General features: G+C 37.5%; 1 protein-coding gene and 1 long non-coding RNA gene across 3 annotated transcripts in view; one reads left to right on the top strand and one right to left on the bottom strand.

Moving 5' to 3' along the window:
* Positions 1-13,753, bottom strand: part of LOC107590475 (excitatory amino acid transporter 5-like) — a 64,649-nt gene extending 50,896 nt beyond the window's left edge. Inside the window, exon 1 of the mRNA XM_016279230.1 lies at positions 13,329-13,753. Within this exon, the coding sequence (XP_016134716.1) occupies positions 13,329-13,469 (141 nt within the window). The 5' untranslated portion in view covers positions 13,470-13,753. The remainder of the gene's footprint in view (positions 1-13,328) is intronic.
* On the top strand, positions 5,844-6,233 carry LOC107590476 (uncharacterized). Of its 2 annotated transcripts, none has more exons than XR_001609795.1 (3): positions 5,844-5,966; positions 6,035-6,108; positions 6,180-6,233. It is a non-coding gene; the product is annotated as an uncharacterized lncRNA (long non-coding RNA). The 2 variants fall into 2 exon arrangements; XR_001609794.1 differs by having other exon boundaries at positions 6,177-6,233.
* Positions 13,754-20,133: the final 6,380 nt, after the last annotated feature.

The raw sequence follows: 20,133 nt of genomic DNA, 5'->3' as shown, positions 1-20,133 counted from the left end.
GCTCTGCTGTGGTGGTCCTCAGCTCCACCTGTACTGCCGGCTCCACCCTGGCTCCCTGCTCCGCCGGCTCTGCCTCAGTCCCTGGTCTCTACTATCCTTGGATCTGGCCCTCCATCCCTCCCCCTGTTCCGCCTCCGCTCCACCGCCCACCTGGATCGTATAGTGTTTGGAGCATCTGGAAGCCGCACCTTGGGGGGGGCTCTGTCACAAATCCTGTCCATGGATTCTGTGCAATCACCACCAGAGGTCACCCTTTCATTACATTGACTCTCGCACAACACAAACTGTTGCATGTCATCCCGGACTACATATCCCATCAGCCATTGCACTGATTGCACACAGCACTGATTGCACACAGCTGTCATCAATCACACATTCACTATATAACACTCACTCAAACAACCATTCTCTGCCGAGTATTGTTTAGCCTGTACCCTGTTCCGAGTCTCTGTGTTGCCTTGCCTTGCCTTGCCTTGCCTTGCCTTGTTTTTTGACCTTGGACTGTTTATTTTGGATCGCTCTTCTGTCTCGCCTTGTTGGATTCCGTTTGCCGTCGACTGACCCTCGCTAGTTTACCGGATTGCCCTTGCCTTGTCTTCTCCATACCAGTTTGCCATTGTCTGACCCTATGCCTGTTTCTGACCAGGCCTGTGAATAAAGCTTGCACATGGATCCGGTCGTCTCACGTCTTGTCTGCCCCGTAACAGTTTCTCCATAATTGATGGGATGCTTGCAAAGCAAAACAAGAACAAGTCTTTCTAGCAGTCTGCTGTGCTCTAAAAAGCCACTCCATGTAAGTTTTAGGCATGAGTGCCTCAGTGTCCTTGCTGAGTGGAACATTTTAGCAGATGTTTAAGAGCAAAATCTCATAGAGGCTGAACACTGAACATCTGAACCCTCACTGCAGAGCCTCATTCAGACTACTGAACCACTTTGGGTCAAACTAATGAATTTCACTCAGTTCACATTTTTGACCTGTACCATTTTTAAGTGTTTTCTGAATTTATTTGGTATATGATTTGTTTCTTGTTCCTCTTAACCGTTCAGGCTCCTGAAGTTGCATTAATGATTCTTTTTTAGTAGCATATACTTCTAACGAAAAAGAAATGCATTTAGATGTATAATGTAAAAAAAATTACTTTTCTATTTCAGTGCATGAAATGCACTTATTAATTTATTTGTTCATAAATAAATAAAACCATTCTTAAAACTGTATTTACACAGATTAGGCTATTCAATGACTTTTTAGAGCATAAATGCAACCCAGTATTTTGCCTTAACAGCAAATGTGGTAACAGATTCAATTTTTTTCTTTTTATTGATGTATTAGTATTACTTAGAAAACTGCACATTTAACTACTCGTCATATAAACAAACCGTCAGCAACTAAGTGAGTTAGTAAGCTATATGTGTTTGATTAATTAAGATGAACCGACTCATTAGTATCCTTCGTTCGGGTACTACAGTGGCTGCGCCTTAAGCTTCTTTATTCATTCTTTACGTATATTAAAAACATTTTTGTCATGTAGTCTCGCTGTATGCTTTTGATTCTTTATCAGATTCTTTTTTTTTATTCTTATCAGAGTCATTCGAATCATTCACAGCTTTTTCATTCATTCAAAAAACCTGACTCATAAGAGTCATTTTTGAGGAGTCATGCTACACTAGTCGCACTGTAGCTTTTGATTCACTAAAAAGAACTGCCTTTAGTCATTTGTTTTGTAATCCAACAAAATCAGTGTATCATTCGTTCACTTGATTTTTGATTTAATATTGAAAATAGAAAAAATTACAATATGATTGTAAAAGGGTTGTTACTCATTCTCCCAGAGTCAGCTCAACAAAGTAAATGTGAAGGTCTTGGAACTGAGCCAGAAATAGAAAATGTTCAAGATTGAGAAAGAAAGGCAATACAATGAGACAGAGAGGGAAGAGACAGAGGCAGAACAGGAATAAGTTTGAGAGGAAGAAGAGTGAGGCAGCCACAGCCATGTATACAAGGGAGAAAGAGCCAGAAGACTTTGAGTTTTTGCTTCAGTTCCAAAATCCATTAGATCCTGCCCATGTAAAGAAATACAATATAACGTACAATGTGGCCTTTTCTGAATTTTAAAATTCAGTAGGACCCTGTCATCCAATTTTGGCATTCCCAAAAAATGAACAAGGACGTTTGTTTCAGGGACAGTGGTATGAAGGACACCCCTGGTTAGACTATTCTCCTGAGAATGATGCACTGTTTCAGCTGCAGGCTTTTCATGAATTATGAAAAGTGCAAGAGCAGGACAGGTTGGAAGTCAGTGGGGGTAATCTGTGGAAGCAGGCTAAAGGGAAAATTAAGGAGCATTGCAGGACAGAGTCACACATGCTAGGCATCATTCGGTGGAAAGCCTTTAAAAGAAAGGCATTGGATAAAGCTTTGGGAAAGGCCGACTTTGAAATGCAAGCAGCCAAAGAAAGAGAAAGGCAAAACAACAGGGAGATTATCTACCGAATTACTGATATTATATTGCACTTGGCGAAACAGGCATGGCATTCAGAGGTGACAATGAAAGCCTCTCAAGTTTGAACAAAGGACATTTCTTAGAGCTGGTGGAGTTGGTTAGCCAATATGACAGTGTTCTTAAGCTTCATCTTGACAACAACAAGGAAAAACAAGCATCACGTTAAAAACCTCAGGTGTCTCTCCTCTCAAACCGAATACAAAATCACCTAATTAGAGCAAAGGCTATTTATGTGAAACAGGTCATACTGAAGCATAGGGAGCATCGATATTTTCAATTTTACTTGATGAGACTATTGATGTATCACACATTGAACAGATGTGCTTTGTGGTGCGTTATGTACATTACATGACCATAAAGGAGTGCTTCATTCAGCTGTGTGATGTTCAGTCAACAACAGGAGAACAGCTTGAAAACCTAGTAATGCACTTGCTGAAGGGCAACCAGCTGAAAGCCGAGGACATCCATGGCCAAGGTTATGATGGAACAGCCTTACAAAGGACTACAGTCCATAATACAAAAGCAAAATGAAAAGGCAATATATGTTCATTCCCATGCTTATTGCTAGAATCTTGTATTGCTGGAGAGTGCAAAGTCTAGCATACACTTAGTCAGTTTTTTTACAGTAGTTGAAAAACTTTACACCTTTATTGCCAACTCCACAAAACGACATGCAGCTGTTGTTCAAACACAGCAAGCCATGAATGCTGGCCAGCGTGCCCTTGAGCTACAGAAGCTCTCGGACACCCGATGGAGTTGCAGGGAAATAGCCCTCAGGCCTCTTTTAGAAAATGCCTCCCTGCAGTTGTCCAATTCCTGGAAGATCTGACAGAGTCTGAGCCACCTGAACCAGCTGCAGGGGAAGCAAACATGCTGTTGCACAGCATTAACTTAGAATTTTTTCTTTGCTTGGAGATAACAACTCCAATATTCAAGGAAACAACAGTTGCTTCAAATGCTGAATGAACACACTTGAGGACTGAAGAGCAATTCAAAGAAATATATTGCAATGCTACCATTCAAGCAGAGACCAGAGGGATCAATGTGTCTGAAGAGATTCCAGGATAACCAAGATGGCGAAAAGTACCAACAGATATATTATTGATGTGTGCATGCCCAGTTGGATAATCTGGCCGTAGCTTCATAAGATCGTAGCTTCAAAAGATCATTATCCCTTCTAGCCACTGTAGATCCAATATTTGTTTTGCGACACCGTAAAATAAGCATCGCAGGAAACCCTGTCCTAGTTTTTCATCTGGACCGACGGAAGAACGTGCAAGAACTATTAACAGAACTAATGTGAAACAGACTCGTCTACACAAACATCCATTTACAAAATCCGGTCTTTGTTACACTAACACTCTCATTTTTGTAGTCTATCTATCTATCTATCTATTGGGGGGATTTGACTGGCAAAAAAGTTTTACTAAATATCAAGTAGGCTACATTGTATAGTTAGCTTTAACGTATTAGAATACTAACATCTTGGGGAACACTCTAATTTCAGAGTACAAACATAATGTTTGTTTTCCCATCAAGTGCTTCCTCAAGACCTCAGGACACCTGCTTGAATCCTGCCATCTAGTGGAACAAGCCCACTAATTACTCATGAGACAAGTGGAGCAGAAGGTCAGCGGATAATCAGGTAATATTGTTCCTGAATCAAAGAATGCATTTCCTCACATAAAGAACTTTGAAGTGGACTCATTTTAAAGCCCACTAAGTTTTACGAAATTATACAATACCACTGCATGATGAACAGATTGAATTCTAAGTTGATAATGACTTTGGATACAAAGCTTTGGATAAAAAAAAGATCATTATCCTTTCTGGACCCTACATTATCTGTTGTTACATGCAAAAGAGCAGTATGCGTTCTTCAATAGGCCTACTTTTCATTTTGTTTTACCTGGGTCAAAAAAAGAGCAATTCAAATAATTTATTTTTTAATTAACTATTTCTTTAAATACATCTGCACAACACTGAGTTGGCATGGTGCCTGATGTGGTCATAAAGTCTGCTCAAGAAAATGAAAATCCCTCAAATTTTGTTTTTTAGAAATAGATAATAGGTATCATGGGCATCGCTAGGCCATTTAAAAAATTTTTTTAGCAATTAGCTCCATAAACTGTAGACAAATTTGTGATCGCCTCAGTCCCCTTTAATAAATTTCATATGAAAACGGCGGCAGACTTCGAACGGTTCCTCCCCGTTTTTCAGCGCATTTTTTTCGGCGCAGAGCGAGAAACCAAGGACAAGGTGTGTGTTCATCGATAGATTGTTATAATATCTGCATCTGTGCAGTTATTTGTCATAAATACAGTTTACAAAATATCATGGGGGAGCAATCGGTTCCCCATCTATACTGTAGCCCAAGTTTTCTCTGCGTTCACCCCTCATTACACCACAGGTTTCCTCTAGTGAAAATGAAGCACATGAACGTATAGGCCTACTTTATAAAACGATTAGGTTATATATATATATATATACCCCCCTAAAAAGAAAATCCTAGAATCGCCCCTGATGAGTATTCAAATTTCCTACAGGCTTTTCTATGTTTACCATCTGGAGATGTGGTGATGTCTGTAGCATACTTTATCTTTGGCGATGCCCTCAGGATAAGCAGATATTGAAATACAGCTTGTCCTGAAAGGAATAAATCATCCAAATGAAAATGTTGTCATCATTTACTCACCCTCATGTTGTTTGCAAGCACTTTCTTTCTGGGTTTTCTTTACAATACAGTGAAAAAAAGGCATCATTAGCATTAGCATTGTCCAGCTACATAAAGCAGACTTGGATTATATCTTATAAGTTCTCTAAGGCCATACAATATTTTTGTCTGAGGAACACATTAAAATGTAATTTATTATTGACTGAAATCTTACCATCCAACCTTGCTCTCATATCGCATTAATTATTCCAAACATTCAGATCAGAGCTTTCTTATTGTAATTGAGATACTATTAAATTTCTATAATTTTTTTCCTATATTTTCTGTTTTAATCTTAGTTACTTTTAGTAATTTTGTTGTGCTTTGTCATTTTGTTTTTCAATATGTTTTTTTTAAAATACAGTATGTCTATATTTTAAATAGTTTTTTGTCATTTTTTTGTTTTAGTTATTTTAATACATCAAGTTAAACTAAATGATTTATTCGTTTTTATTAATATATTTATACATGATACAATACATGATGTATTTGTAGCAGAGTGAGCTATAGACCCAGTATAATTGGCTGGCGTTACCCAAACAGGTGAACCTATCAGTGTTCCTACTTTATCATGGTTGGGTAAGTTTCATGAGCCAATTAGTGCCTGTGTGCCTATAAAAGGGGGAGTGTTTGGTTGCTTGGGATGCATCATCCTTGGTACCGCCTCTTTGTGACATGTGGCGCTTTGAATGAGTGCCAGCAGTTGGGTTATCCTCCTGTCTGTCGTGTGCTGGCTGTTGGCCAGTTTTCAGGTTTGTCCCGGTTTTAAAAATGCCTTTTTGCCTGTTAAATAGAGGCTTATTACCTTGTTTGTTTTTAGATATGGGCCTGCCAGTAGCTGTAATCCTGCGTGGTGAGCGACCATGTGTATTGCAGCATTGTACTGTTTTCTTGGTAGGTATGGCTAGTTTTAAAGTTTGTTTTAAACAAGTTTTTATACATAACTTTATTTTAATGTCCAGCAGGATTGATTGCACGTCCAGGGGTTTCTAATGATCTTAATTGAAGCCTAATGAACCTCACATAACTGACTGCACTTCTGCTCTACTCTACTTTACTCGGTTTTGTTCTGTCTGGAATTCATCTGGGTCCGTCTGTTATATTATGTTTGGTGTGTGGATTTAGGTGGGAGGGGTTGGCCATGGTACCTTGTACTGCGTGTCCACATGGAGTGCTGTGTGTATGTTAAAGTGACTTTTTTTTTTTTTTTGTTTATACCCATTTTTATTATGCTCACCCTGCCTTTGGCAATGAACCTGTGTCTCTTTGTTTAGGGCTGTTATGTCCCGGTGTATTCTGGGTGGCGTAGTCGACTATAGGATTTCTCTTATTATTGGTAATATCCCAAACTCCAGACCACTTACTGCCACATTGTCGTAATGGTAGTCTGTTCGTGTTTGTGTGTTCAGGGGGCGTGGCTTTGGACGGCGACTTGCAGGGAGGGTTTTCGCTTTCAGAGCTATCAGGCTAAAGTTAGCATTTTCCAAGATCTCCTACTGCACCTTTAAGTGCACTTTGACGGTTCAGGGGCCTCATTTATAAAGCGTGCGTACACACAGATTTGATGTTAGAGTGTGCGTATGCTTAAATCCATGCCAGCACTCACATTTATAAAAACTGCCTTTGACGTAGAAAAGGGCTTAGTGTCACATCAGGGTCTGCGCAGACGTACGCACTTTTTCTTGTCGGAGTACTGCAGGTTTCTGGAAATGTAAGCTGTTCTTGTGGCTCGCTATTCTAAATTAAAGAATTTGGACGATGACTGGTGATCTTTTGTTAAAGACATTAATTAGGAGTCTTTTACAAGGCAGAGAGCTGAAACCATTCATTTGCACGCAAGTTTTTTTTTTTTAGTGTTTTTTTTTAAGCTTGACAGCCCACATATATTGTATAACTTCACAAAAAAGTTGTACATGTCACTCCTTCAAGTGTCTTGCTCAAGGACACAACAGAATCGCAGCAGGATCTCATTTAGGGCCACACAAGCTGCAACCTTTAAAAGCTCCTGCTGGTTCTCTGAATGTGTGAGATACCCCCAATCACTTCACAGGAATCATACCAAGCTCAGGTTTCATTTTATACTGGTATTTAAAAAAAAAAAAAAAAAAAAAACACAGCAGAATCCAGCTGAGCTTCATTGAGAGTTTGCATTTCTGCTCAGCTGCTTTGACACCGAGAGAGTCAAGCGCCAGTAAGCACTCTGCCATCCTTTTGATTTAGTTAATTCTGTTCACCTGTGTCTAGTTTATTATCTTAATTTTCTGTGTACTTAAGTTCCTCCGTGTGCACTCTTTAGCACAAGTTCAGCGCCAGTAAGCACTCTCTTTGAACACAGCAAGCAAAAGAGCCTCCCTAATCTGTCTTGGTGTTGAGATACAAAACTAAAACGAATATCTTGAGGGCATTTCAGAGGCTTTTAATGGTGCAAACAAAACTCATCGGGTCAGCTTCAAAGCTGTTGAAGCAAAATGTGAATGTGCACTTGCAGTGTCCTTCAAATCTTAAACATATATATTAAAAAAAAAAAAAAAACTACTTGCAGATGATATTAATGAAACATAAGACAACTTAAGTGTACTTAAAGAGATTAAACTTTCATGACCGTTTCGTAACATGCTTAAGAATTTCTTTTAAAAATGCACTGTCTAATAATGTCAAATGAAAAGTTTTACACGTTTTAATAATTGTTTGTTGTGCTTTAAATACACTTATTTTAATGTTTTGACTAACATATGTAAAGTACCTCATAATTTTAACTGCAGTTATTTGATGTTACATCAGATTGCAACTTCAATACAAATGTGTAATTAAAAAAATGTCTATTTACACGTAAAGTTTCAATAGAAATGACACGTATATTTTAGTTTAGCATAAATGCTTGTCAGTACACTTTAAACATTTAAAAGACAATGTGATTATTACATTACATAAAGATGTACTATAATCCTACTTAAGTGGGTCAACATATTTTTTTTTTTTAGGGCATATTGCCTTGTAATTTCACAAATTATCCATGGTGGTGACACATTCAGTTTACACTTAAGTATAATGTTTCCCCTTCTTCTGTTTTGTGACAGTTTTAAAGCATTTTATTTCCAGAAATCCCCCCTTCCTAAATAAAATAAATGAATAAAAAATAAAAGTGATTTTATACTTTATTTTGCATGTCCACTTTGGTCTGTTAGGTGGTCTACCAAACCTAATAGCTGGTAGTCCAACTGGTCAACCATTGGCGCTTTTCCACTGTGTGGTACGGCACGGCTCGGCTCGTGTTTCCACTGCAGTTTAGTACCACTTTAGAGGGGCAGGATTATTCACGTGTCTTTATAGTTGCGCCGCCTCTACTGACTCCTGAAAATCTTTTTCATTCCGCGTCGCCCCATCAAGCTCTTGCTGGATCCGCTCCTCTGCTATCAACGAGAGGAACATCTGTACTTCCTCAACAGACCACGAAACAGCCATTTTTTGGTTGTAAAAAAAGGTGTGTTCGATCCTTCGCTGGCTGTGCAGACTTAAATCTAGCGGTTGTGTTTGCGTCAAGAGGTCAGTGACGCAGGTAGTGACGATTTTCTCCGGCCAATCAGTGATCAGCAGAGTTTACACGTCACGTTTTGGTAAACGGTTCACTTGGAACCTCAAGTTGTTACTAAAACAGTACCAGGTACCAGGTACTGTACCCAGTGGAAAACCCCCCAAAAGTGAACCGTACCATGCCATACTATGCCGTGGAAAAGCACCATATATGAACCAGCCTGGTTAAACCATGACAAATGACCACAAAATACCTTCTTGGACCAGCTAGAAACAACGTAAAACCAGCTACCAATATTAGTTCAAATGTCTTTCCAAACTTGTATGGTTTTTCAGTTTCTGTTGAAAGCAAAATTAAAAAAAAAAATTCTCCTTTTGCAGTGTTTGCATAGCTTTTTTCCATATAATGAGCATTCCTGAGCTCAAAAATGACAAACAGAACAGTTAAGTATCATTGAAGACGTCTGCATGATTGCTCTGTTTCAAGCCATCAGTCGTCTCCCAAAAAATGAAGTGCATATATTTCAATGAAACACATTAAGCAGATTTTCAGTGAACAGCTTAAATTTTTTTTTGTCTTTTCCTTATACAACTCTAAAAGAACATGGAAAATGGTGCACAGATTGCTTTGACTGCTTTTTATAATTTTTGCTTGATAACTTGATATTGACTTTCAACATTTTCATGAAAGAAAGAAAAATGCATGGGTATAATTAACATGATCTTTTTATTCACTGTTTCCTATCAACTTGATTTGGCCAGATTTTCCAGCAGGGTGAAGTCTATGTATACATTGAATTTTATCGATTCCGATTCTGATTCATATCGATTCCGAGTTTTGATTCCAATAAGATTGAAAAAAAAGTCAAACATTTAGATGCCAAACATATTTATTCTGTCTTTTTACAAAGCATTCTGTTGCAGCTGAATAACACAAGCAAAAATCAGCATCCTACAGAACACTTAAGCCTACTAGTGGAAATTTTGCCAATGGTTTTAACAAAAATACCACATGCAGCAAAAACAACTAGACTAACATAAATGTCAAACATTAAATTGTTAAAGACAAGTAAGCAGTAAACAGTCAGTAATAAAATAGGAACAAACAAATCAATTAACAATATCATAAATAAATACAACTGAACAAATTTCAGGTAGGCCTACAGAAAATGAAATCAAAAGTTTAAAAACACTGCATAGTTTTCTTTTCATTCAGCTTCTGCTCTCCACAATACAATCAGCAAAAGAGCGAGTGTGTGAGTCTGTATTGTGACACGGCTTTGTGAAATAAGTTTGGAAATCTGTCTAGAAGGACAGCGGGTTTTTACATTTATCAAAACAGCTAGTCAAAGTTGAATTGTAGGTATTGAAGGAAAAAGAATACATGCATGTCCAATGGCTCTGAGAAAAAAATAGTGTAAAAAGACACCATAAAATGTACACATAAACGGATCAGTTATGATATTTTAATGATTTTCAAGCACACACGCACTACTGCAAATTTTTACTTTTTTTCCACTTTTTTTTTCTATTGTAATATATTGTAAAATTTAGTTTATCCCTGTGATGCAAATCTGAATTTTCAACATCATTACTCCAGTCTTCTTTGTCACATGATCCTTCAGAAATCATTCTCATATGCTGGTTTGCTGCTCAATTATTCAGTTTCCAGTTATTATTGGTGCTCAGTTGTTAATAATGGTTCTTATTATTATCAGTGTTTTTTTCTGCTTAATATTTTTGTGGAAACCGTGATTTGAAACAGGAATCTTTTTTAACATTATAAATGTTTTACTGTCACTTGATCAATTACATTTTTCAATTTAATATTTCACAATTTTGCCGTTTTTACTGTATTTGATCAAATAAATGCAGCCTTGGTGAGCGTAATAGACCTCTTTCAAAAACATTAAAACATTTTAATTATTCCAATTATTCCAAGCATATGTGAGTGCGTTTGCGTTAAGAACAAAACTGTTTGAAAAATGTAACAAAATTTGAGCTCCTCAAAGGTAAAATGAAAAAGAAAAACTTTTTATTGATGTTCATTATTTAGATCTATAACCATTTTGTATTATCTGCAGTTGTATTTATTTTCTATATCATGTAGAAAATTGGCTACACTCTAAAAAATGCTGGGTTAAATACAACCCAGCACTGGGTAAAATATGGACAAACCTAGCTATTGGGTTGTTTTGACCCAGTTACTAAATTTAAACATTTATTACAAATGTTAAACATTTAACCCAATCGCTGGGTCAAAGCAACCCAGTTGCTATTTTGGGTTGTATTTAACCCAGCATTTTTTAGAGTGTGTGTGTGTGTGTGCGTTTTGGTGACAAATTTGTATAATGACAAGGGTATGACATAGGTATTACAAGGAGAAGGTGACTTTTCAGGACATTACCCCATGTCCCCACTTTTCAAAACGCATATAAATCACACAGAATGGAATGTATTGAAAATCTGAAATAGCACAAAGTCTCCTGTGAGGGGTAGGTTTAGGGGTAGGGTTGGTGTAGGGCAATAGAATATACGGTCTGTACAGTAGAAAAACCATTACGCCTATGGGAAAGTCCTTGTTTTCACAAAAACAAAACTGTGTGTGTGTGACTAGTGCTTTCAGGTTATTTAAGTCGTTTCTCTGTCCTCTCATGCATGACTCATAAATAATTCATACAAAATCACCAAACATAATAGGCTCTTGACCGATTTTTCTGTTTGCTTTTGTATAAAAAGAAATCAATAGACATATATAGCTATTCCTAGTACTTTGTATCCTTCATATGACTTGCTACTGAGACAGAGTGTGTTGAGTATGAGAGAGAGGGTGGAGTATGAAGTGAGCCAAACATTATTATCATAATTTCCTCTCATGGATAGCAATGGACTTGTTTACACTGAGTCCCAAACAGATAATTCCCATCAACAAATAATCTCTCAATACTGAATGCGAAAATGCTGCGATGGCAAACAATCACAACAAATTGGAACGTATTGTAAGATTTTGGTGCAATGTGATTTCACTATGACAGAGATACTGCAAAAATTCAATTTTACATGCATCTATATGAATGCCATGTTCCTGTACTTTAACTAGAGCTTACCTCGCAACACCAGGATCAAGGGTTCAATTCCAAGTGAAGCATGTACTGACAAAACATAAGTCGCTCTGGATAAAAACAGATGCCAAATGCAGAAATGCACATAAAATTTTCTTTAATTTTTAGATCCAAACTGGGTTTCTCTTGCAAAATAAGCCTAAATTTAGTTTTTAAAGAGCCCATTGCAATTTAGCTGAAATGGCAAATAGCATCACCGACCTGCTTTAAATGCTGCGAGGCTAAGCAGCACTTGCTTAATGTACAATTACTAAGAGCATTTGTATGATTGGACAGTAATCCCCGGCCGTCTCAGCAAATGGCCTGTGGAGGTTTTATTTTTAGGCGTATTTGAGAATCATTTCAGAGGTTTTAGTCGAAGCGGACACAAAATGAAAACGGGAGAAACGCCACCTTTTGTTTGCCGTTCATTCATTCGCTGTTGTTTTGATCTAATGAAGAACTAGAAAATAACACACTGCCAAAAATGACTTATTTTGTACAGTACAAATATCTACATGTTCTTAAATCAAGATTTACTTGAAGTAAAATGATGAAGATATTAAGTCTTGTTTTCTGAAAAGCAAAAATGCTTAAAACAAGACAAAAGATCTGTCAGTGGACTTAAAAAATAAGCATGTTTTCCTTTTGAATTAGGTTTATTTTTCTTACACCATTAAATATATTTTTTCTTGTTTTAAGCATAAACTCACTTAATTTGTTAAAAGTCACTTTGCTTCTCATTGTATATTGCTTTGAGAATGTTCAAAAATGTTGCAATGCAGAGTTAATCCTAATATTGAGGAAACAACTCTCAATCCAAATTATTCAAGACTGTGGTGGAGTCAATGTATAATCAAAAAACCCATATTGACAGACCGATAATCATAAAAAGGCTTTTACTGGAAAGTCATCCATAATAAAGCAAACCCAGAGGTCATTTGGACCAAATGAGACCATAATAGTCATCAAAAAGCCCATATTGATCAACCAATAATCATAAATCAAAGATTTTAGCCTTCAACTGGAAAGCCATTCAAATAAAAGAAAACCCAAAGGTAATTTGGACCATATGAGATGGTAATAATTGAATTGAAAACACATATTGATCAACCAATAATAAAAAAAAATCATTGATTTTTAGCTTCCTGCTGGAAAGCCATCCAAAAAATAAAGCCCAAAGGTCATTTGCATCAAATATCACAATTTGACCATCATAATTGAATCGAAAAACTCACATTGATCACATAAATAAGCCCTGATTTTAGGCTTCTACTGGAAAGTCATCCCAAAAAAAAAAAAGGAAAACAAAAGGTAATTTGGACCGGATGAGGCCATGAGGAGAAGTTTGGACCATACTGACACGGTAGGTGGAATAGGGTTTTATGGGAGGTTTTTGGATTTAGGATTTTACATTGTATCGGTGGTGTTTGCAGTGAACATTCATCGTTGCCCATATAGGAGGTCGACAGGGAGACTAACCTGCTCCGAGAGGTTTTTGGAGCGCAAGAAGAAGCCGAGCAGACATCCGATAATGACGGCCAACACTGAGAGGATGAGCAGGCCATTCTGTTTACAGACCCCTTTCACTCGCACCCACACTGCATCCAGTGCCACGGCCATCGTGTGTCCCACGTCCACAAAACACCAGCCACACTAGCAGATCTCCATATATCCACCGCCCAGATCCAGATGGCAGAACGACCCACGCAGATGGACGAGAAAGAATGGACTGACAGATAACAATGTGCAGATAATTAGTGCGATTTTGCTCAGGATCTGGAGAAACCACTCATACTCTCGTTCTTTCCTTCACCATGCAGCGATAGACTAAGAAGATCACCACACTTTTCAAGCATCCACTGTGTTCAGCCCATTCGGGACAGATCGGCTCCGCCCACCTTCCAGATCGGCCAGTAGAAAGTGAGTGACAGTTGGTGTTGTGCACAGTGCGGGCAGCATCAATCCTATTAGTGAAAGCACACTGTGTAAAGGGGTCTGTGGCCTGGATTACACGCACAGGGCATAACATGAAGATGAAACTGGTTGGATCTATTCATAAATTACAGTGAATCTCATTTATGGGCGTGTGGATGTTTACATATGTATATCAGGTGCATTTTGGGGTTAAAGCACAACAATTTTTGCCTTTATTTGTACAGATTCTAACCTGATTCAGAACAAGTAAAATATTTTGAGCAGCATGACCCTTTTAAGAGCTAAACTTGCAAGGGGAAGAGTAAATTTACTTTAAGTTCCAATTCTTCAGAAATCTGCAGAAGAAATGTAGATATGTTAAGAGATATTGAGAATATAGCCTTGGACACGATGGTCGGAAACGATACACCCATTGCCATAGTTCCGTAAAAGTCTATTATTTATCATACTTACAGGTTGTGATTCAGTATAGAAAGCTGGTTCAAATAAATTGGGTACTGAGCCATCTTTCAAGAGCAAGCTCAAGTTTTGTTAATCCCGCGGTGAATTCCCCGAGATTAGAGAACCACTGATTCTTTGCAGCCTCATCTTTCAGAAGTAAAAATAAATAGAATTTCACAGCGTCTCTTAAAAACATTTAAAAATTGTACCAACCATAAACTTTAAACAGTAGTGTAAATCAATAAAAAAAGAAACAAAATGCCAAACTAAAATAATATATAGTATGAAAAGTAATGTGGACAATCTGCACAGTCAGTGATTTAAAAAAAAAAATGATATCAGAGAATCACAGGAGCGTTAAATGACATAATCCCAACACACCACACACATCTCCGGTCCTCATTCACAATTAATCTGAAGCACCGAAGGCTAAGCATGGCTCTCCAGCTGTCTTACTCATCAATGACTCTCATTGCTGGGTCATTTGCTACACAGAGCGAACAAATAAAGAGCTTTTAATGGAGCATGAGCTGGAGGAAATCTGCGTGTCTGTCAGATGCTTCATTAAAACCCTTCATTGAACCGCTGTGAGGGAAGACATATATGACCTAGCCTCTCATTACTCATGATGATAGTACCAAAGTGACGGCTAAAGGTCCATTAGCGGCCAAAATAAACAGCACTGCTCTCCCAACTGCATCTTCAAAAATGGTCATGATTCAACACCAGATAGAGTGTACATTTCAAGTGTCAGACATAATTTGACATACTTTTGTCAATAAGACATCTTTATTTTGTGTAATTGTTTTTGACAGAATACAAAGATGATACAACTCTGTGCTGTCTTCTGCAGGTCAAATGAATTGGTGCTAAGAGAAAGGTGTTTAACTATGGAAGCCTATTTCCACCACTGAATAAAACAATCAAAAAAGGTCATTGCGACTTCTTATCTCACAATTCTGACTTGTTTCTCGCAAATTGCAAGTTCTGACTGCAATTTTTTCCCTCAGAACTGAACTTAAAACCTCACAATTTTATCTCTCAAAATTCTGAGAAAAGAAGACAATTTTGAGTTTATATCCTGCAATTCTGACTTTGTACCTCACAACTGTGAGCTTATATCTTGCAATTCGGAGAAAAAAGTCAGAATTGTGAGATGTAAACTCGTAAATTATTGTAAATTATTTTATGTGATATGTATAGATTATGTTAAGACAGTAGATCAGACATATGCACAGTATTGTTGTTGCACATGCATCACTGCCTGTATATTTGTTTTGTTAAAAATGAGATTTATGCATCATAAACAACATGTTGAGATAAAAAAAAATCACAATTCATTAGTTGTTTGTAGTTGTAAATTAGTTTAATGGATTTGCAGAGTCATACATTTTAATTTTACTAGTCAGATGGACAAATAAATATTTACTTGAACTTTAGCATTGTTTATTCAAACTTGACATTTAAATTTTACTGTGTGATGGACAATTATGAATCAAATCACTGAGTATCTGAAATTAGTAGAGGAATTTCTAATAAAGTGCATACGTAATGTGTAAGTAACAGCTCCACCAGAACCAGAACCCCCTGCAGTACCGTTGCGGAGCCCTTGCAGATGATTATTCGGGAATATGAAAAAATACATATGAAATACATATATTTTTTTTTAATAAATGGCTTGAAAACATACTGACTGGCAGCCATAGATGTCACAGTAAACATGTCCTTTATCATTCTCACAGTATATATTTATCTACTAGAATGGTTCACAAGGCCAGAGACTTCAAACCATAAAGCGAGAGCCATTAAGCAGTGTATTCTTGCAGAGAAACGACATTTTTAAAGAAATTCTCAAAGAGTGTGGTCATATTCAGGTCAAAATATGTTCTAAAATTGTGTGCTTGAAACTCAATAACCCTGGGATAATAAAAGGTTGAAGTGTAATTTCTGCACCGTTAGTAGCACCAAATTGAAATTGAAAAATTATTGTTTCCAAACAGGTTGCTCAAGCACTTCTGGCACATGTTGACAGTGTTTCTGTTGCATAACAGAACTGTGACTCTACACATTGAACTGTGAACAGAACAGAACTGTGACTCTACAGTGATTTCTGGGTTGCTGTTCACTCCACTATTTTAGGTTACTTTATATTTTCATTAATGAATTATTAAATTGCAATAATTATTTTTATTTTCCATTTTTTATAAACTGAACATCATTAAAGCTTCAGTTCATTATAGTTCACTCAAAAATGAAAAATGCGGTCGTCATTTACTCACCCTCATGTCAAACCTGTAAGACCTTCTTTCGAACACAAAAGGGGATGTTTGGCAGGATGTTAGCATTGCTCTTTTCATTCAATGAAAGCAGTCTTCAAAATGCTCCAAAAATGACATTCTGAAAAGAAAAAAAGAAAAAGAAAAAAAAAGCTTTATGGGTTTTTATGTAGTCAATATTATTAGCTTGATTCAAAATCAACACAATCTAACGATATGTCCTCATTTAGACAGCCTTGTTTGTGTGCCAAGTTTACACTCTTATGATCCATAACAAAGAACAGAATTAAACAGAAATGTCAAATTTGGTAAATGCATTATGTTAGAGCTGATACAGTGGGAAAAGAGATTCACACTTTCAGGCTTCTTTTTTCATTTTGTCTGGCTCAACCAGTCAATGGTAGTGCAAACAGCCTTTGCCAACAAGATGGGTTTTTTGCACTTAGTGCAAATAGACATTCCGAATCCTAAATTGCAAATGATTATAGAGTAAACCGCAAGTTAAAGCCCAGCACTGTTCTGCCATACCTGCACGTTTTTGTGCACTTTAAAGCTTTTATTTAGTTTTGGCGAACTGTTGCCTGAAATCTACATACAGTATATGAAATAGGCTGATGTTCTTGTTTGATGAAATGCACAGAGGGAGAGATTTTCAGGACATGGAGAAAACTCTGATTTGAGACTTGTGCGTCATATGTCGTGTTTTAGTCGGGACAGCCGACAGCGGATGTTTACCAGTAGAGTAATCTGACTCAGTCTGGCTGTCCCATAAGCACACACACTGAGATAGACCTCTCCTTATCTCTGCATGTACCGTCCCATTTTGACACACACTGGACGTGACCTCTTTAACTGCCCTGTGTCTGTGTTTTAGGGCTAATTTGCAAGTATAGAAAAAATGTGAAACAATACCAGTGTGCAAGGTTGTGTGTGCATATGTGATTATTTGTGTGTTTGGTTTGTCTCGTCATCCCTCACGTCACATATTTGCCCAGACTCCATGCTCAGTAATCCCACTCTTTTGCCAATATTTCTGCTCAATCTGGTTTCATCAGGTCAGGATTAGCAGAGATTAGTCAAATGCCCAGCCGCTGGGGTGCACATTCACTCATTCATTAACGATGTTAATGTTTCTGTCATCAGAATGGCAGCGCATCACATTTCTGTTGCAATATTTTTCAACCCCAAACCATTCGTACTAAACTTTGGCGTGCAACTTGTCATGCACCATTTGTGCTCCAGATGCTATCAGGACTTTGACCTGATAAATCCCATTGACTAACATTGAAATATCGACTCAAACCATATTTAGAGACCAGAATAGACTTGGTTGGGTAAGACCCTGCCTGGAATACCAGGCTGATAAATTTGTGCTGATACTGTCTGAATATATGTCTGGCTTTTGGAAAATAATAGTCACGACAGCTGAACTATTATCTGTCATTGTAGCAGAGAACTTTGAATGACGGACAGTGACTCAAAATAAATTTACCATGGGAGGAGGTTGCAACACAGGGATTGGACACTATTGTTCATCGTCAAAGCTAATACTCCAGCTAGAAAAGAGGCTTAGCCTGGACAGACTGGTGAGTAGGAAACCAATTCTCAAAATTACCCAATTTTTCTGGTCCATTTTAATGCCATAATCATTCCCACATGCCTCAGGACAACAAACGAGTGACAGGAAACTACAAGGGAGAGACAATGGGTTCAGGAACTAATCTAACAATTAATTTGAATTTAATTTAGCAGATTTTGATATTCCAGTGATGTAGAATTCATGTGAAATGGAATGACACTATATAATGCTTAAGAATAGTAATAGCTTAGCCACAAAAACAGCATTGGACATGATCAAAATCATGTGTTGTGTGACTGTGTTGAATTTTATTGAAGTCAGTAAATTCCTCTTCCTCTCATCCTATGTGCATAGCCAATTCAATCCATTCTAAACTTTGCCCAACCTCGATTAGCACTACAGCTCAGTGTACCAGGAATTTATGCATTAACCACTTAGCTTCCTGGATTTCCCAAGGGAGACTCTTGTTATGTCATCTGAAATAACAGGACAGGCTGTACGGAAATCGGGAGAAAAAATGGCATTGTCATCAATAACAAGGTAGTTTCATCATACACAATGAACGATCCATATCACCACTTAAATATTGGACATTCTCATTCTAAAAGAAATGCAAGTATGGTACTGCAAAAATGTTCTATGCAAATCCAAGTTACACTGTTAATCCAGTTTTAGCAGATGTTCATATGAAATGACCTGAGATTACCTTGAACAGATGGTGACATTGGTCAACACTTTGAACAGCTCTATAACACACCTTAACATATCATGGAGTCCACAACTTGATGCTTAGCTTGATTTTTCCAAATGGGATGTGTGGTTTAACATCCTTGTTGGTCTTGGAACAACATTCCCATCAACTGATCAGATTTTAGGATTAGGTTTAAGGCTGGGACTTACCAAACCGACGGTTGGCCGTTGACCAATGTTGGCCATCAGCGAGCGTCTGTCAGGCTAGTTTTTGTGGTGTGTTCCACACGTTGGCGGCAGTTTGCCCAATTCGGCATGTTAAACCGGTGTCATGGGAACTGTGATTGGATATTCAGAGTCAGTGAATGAGAATTAAAGCAAAAGTGATGAAAACGAGCAAGTAAATAAAGATGGCACAGACAGAAGGCTGTTCTCTGGACCATAACCACCATAGACATTGAGGGGGACAAGTAAACCTCCCCTGCCCACCCTCCAAGAACTGTGTATATGTATGTGTGTGTGTGTGTTTTATTCACATATCTTTATTTTTTATTATCTGTGTGCTGTTGTTGTTGTTTCTATGTACTGGAAGCTTCTGTCACCAGAACAAATTACATGCAAACATACTTGGCATTAAAGCTCTTTCTGATTTCTGATTCTGAATAACATTATATAGGCTATTTAATGTGCATAGTGATTTCAATATTGTTTTTAGTAAAAGACTGAAATCCCTGCAGGAGTAAATATTTAGTATATGAATGTGGAGGCAAAAGTGAAAAAAAGCCGCAGCTCTGATTAAAAGAATTAGGAGAAAATACATTAGGGAATAAATCTATACTTTAGGATATATGCTACATTTTGAGAAAAAACGTAACTTACCAACTTTTGACAATTAACTTAGTTATTCATTTTATCAACTGACTACCACAAACAAACAAACAAAAAAACTACAGAATCCTTTGCGCTCGCTGAGTGTTTTGGTGCGCAAAGTCTTTCACTGCAGCTTTAATCGATGTTGCAAGCAAGAGCATTCTCAATACTCAGAAGAGCTGTGCTCTACAGTCTTTTTTGTGAAAGAAATGCCTTGATCACTTTCAATTTTGAGAACTAACGATAGCAATTGCATGTCAAAGTCTGGTGACAAGTTGTCAGTGTACTGTACCTCTAAAGTGTTTGCAATATGAAACAGGTCGTTGTCAGAGAAGCGCAGCAGCAAACCAGGGCACAAGAACATAGTTGGCATCATCAAGATGTAGCTATTGAGCTCTTCTGCAGTTTGATCTTTTAGTATCACTGTCTTAATGCATAAGCCACGTTAAGTGTAAAAATATCCACTTCGATTACGGGGCGGTTGTCTTAGTGT

This window comes from Sinocyclocheilus grahami, unplaced genomic scaffold (assembly GCF_001515645.1).
Source record: "Sinocyclocheilus grahami isolate Dianchi unplaced genomic scaffold, SAMN03320097.WGS_v1.1 scaffold128.1, whole genome shotgun sequence".
Lineage (NCBI taxonomy): Eukaryota > Metazoa > Chordata > Actinopteri > Cypriniformes > Cyprinidae > Sinocyclocheilus > Sinocyclocheilus grahami.
This window is presented reverse-complemented; position numbering and strand designations above follow the sequence as displayed.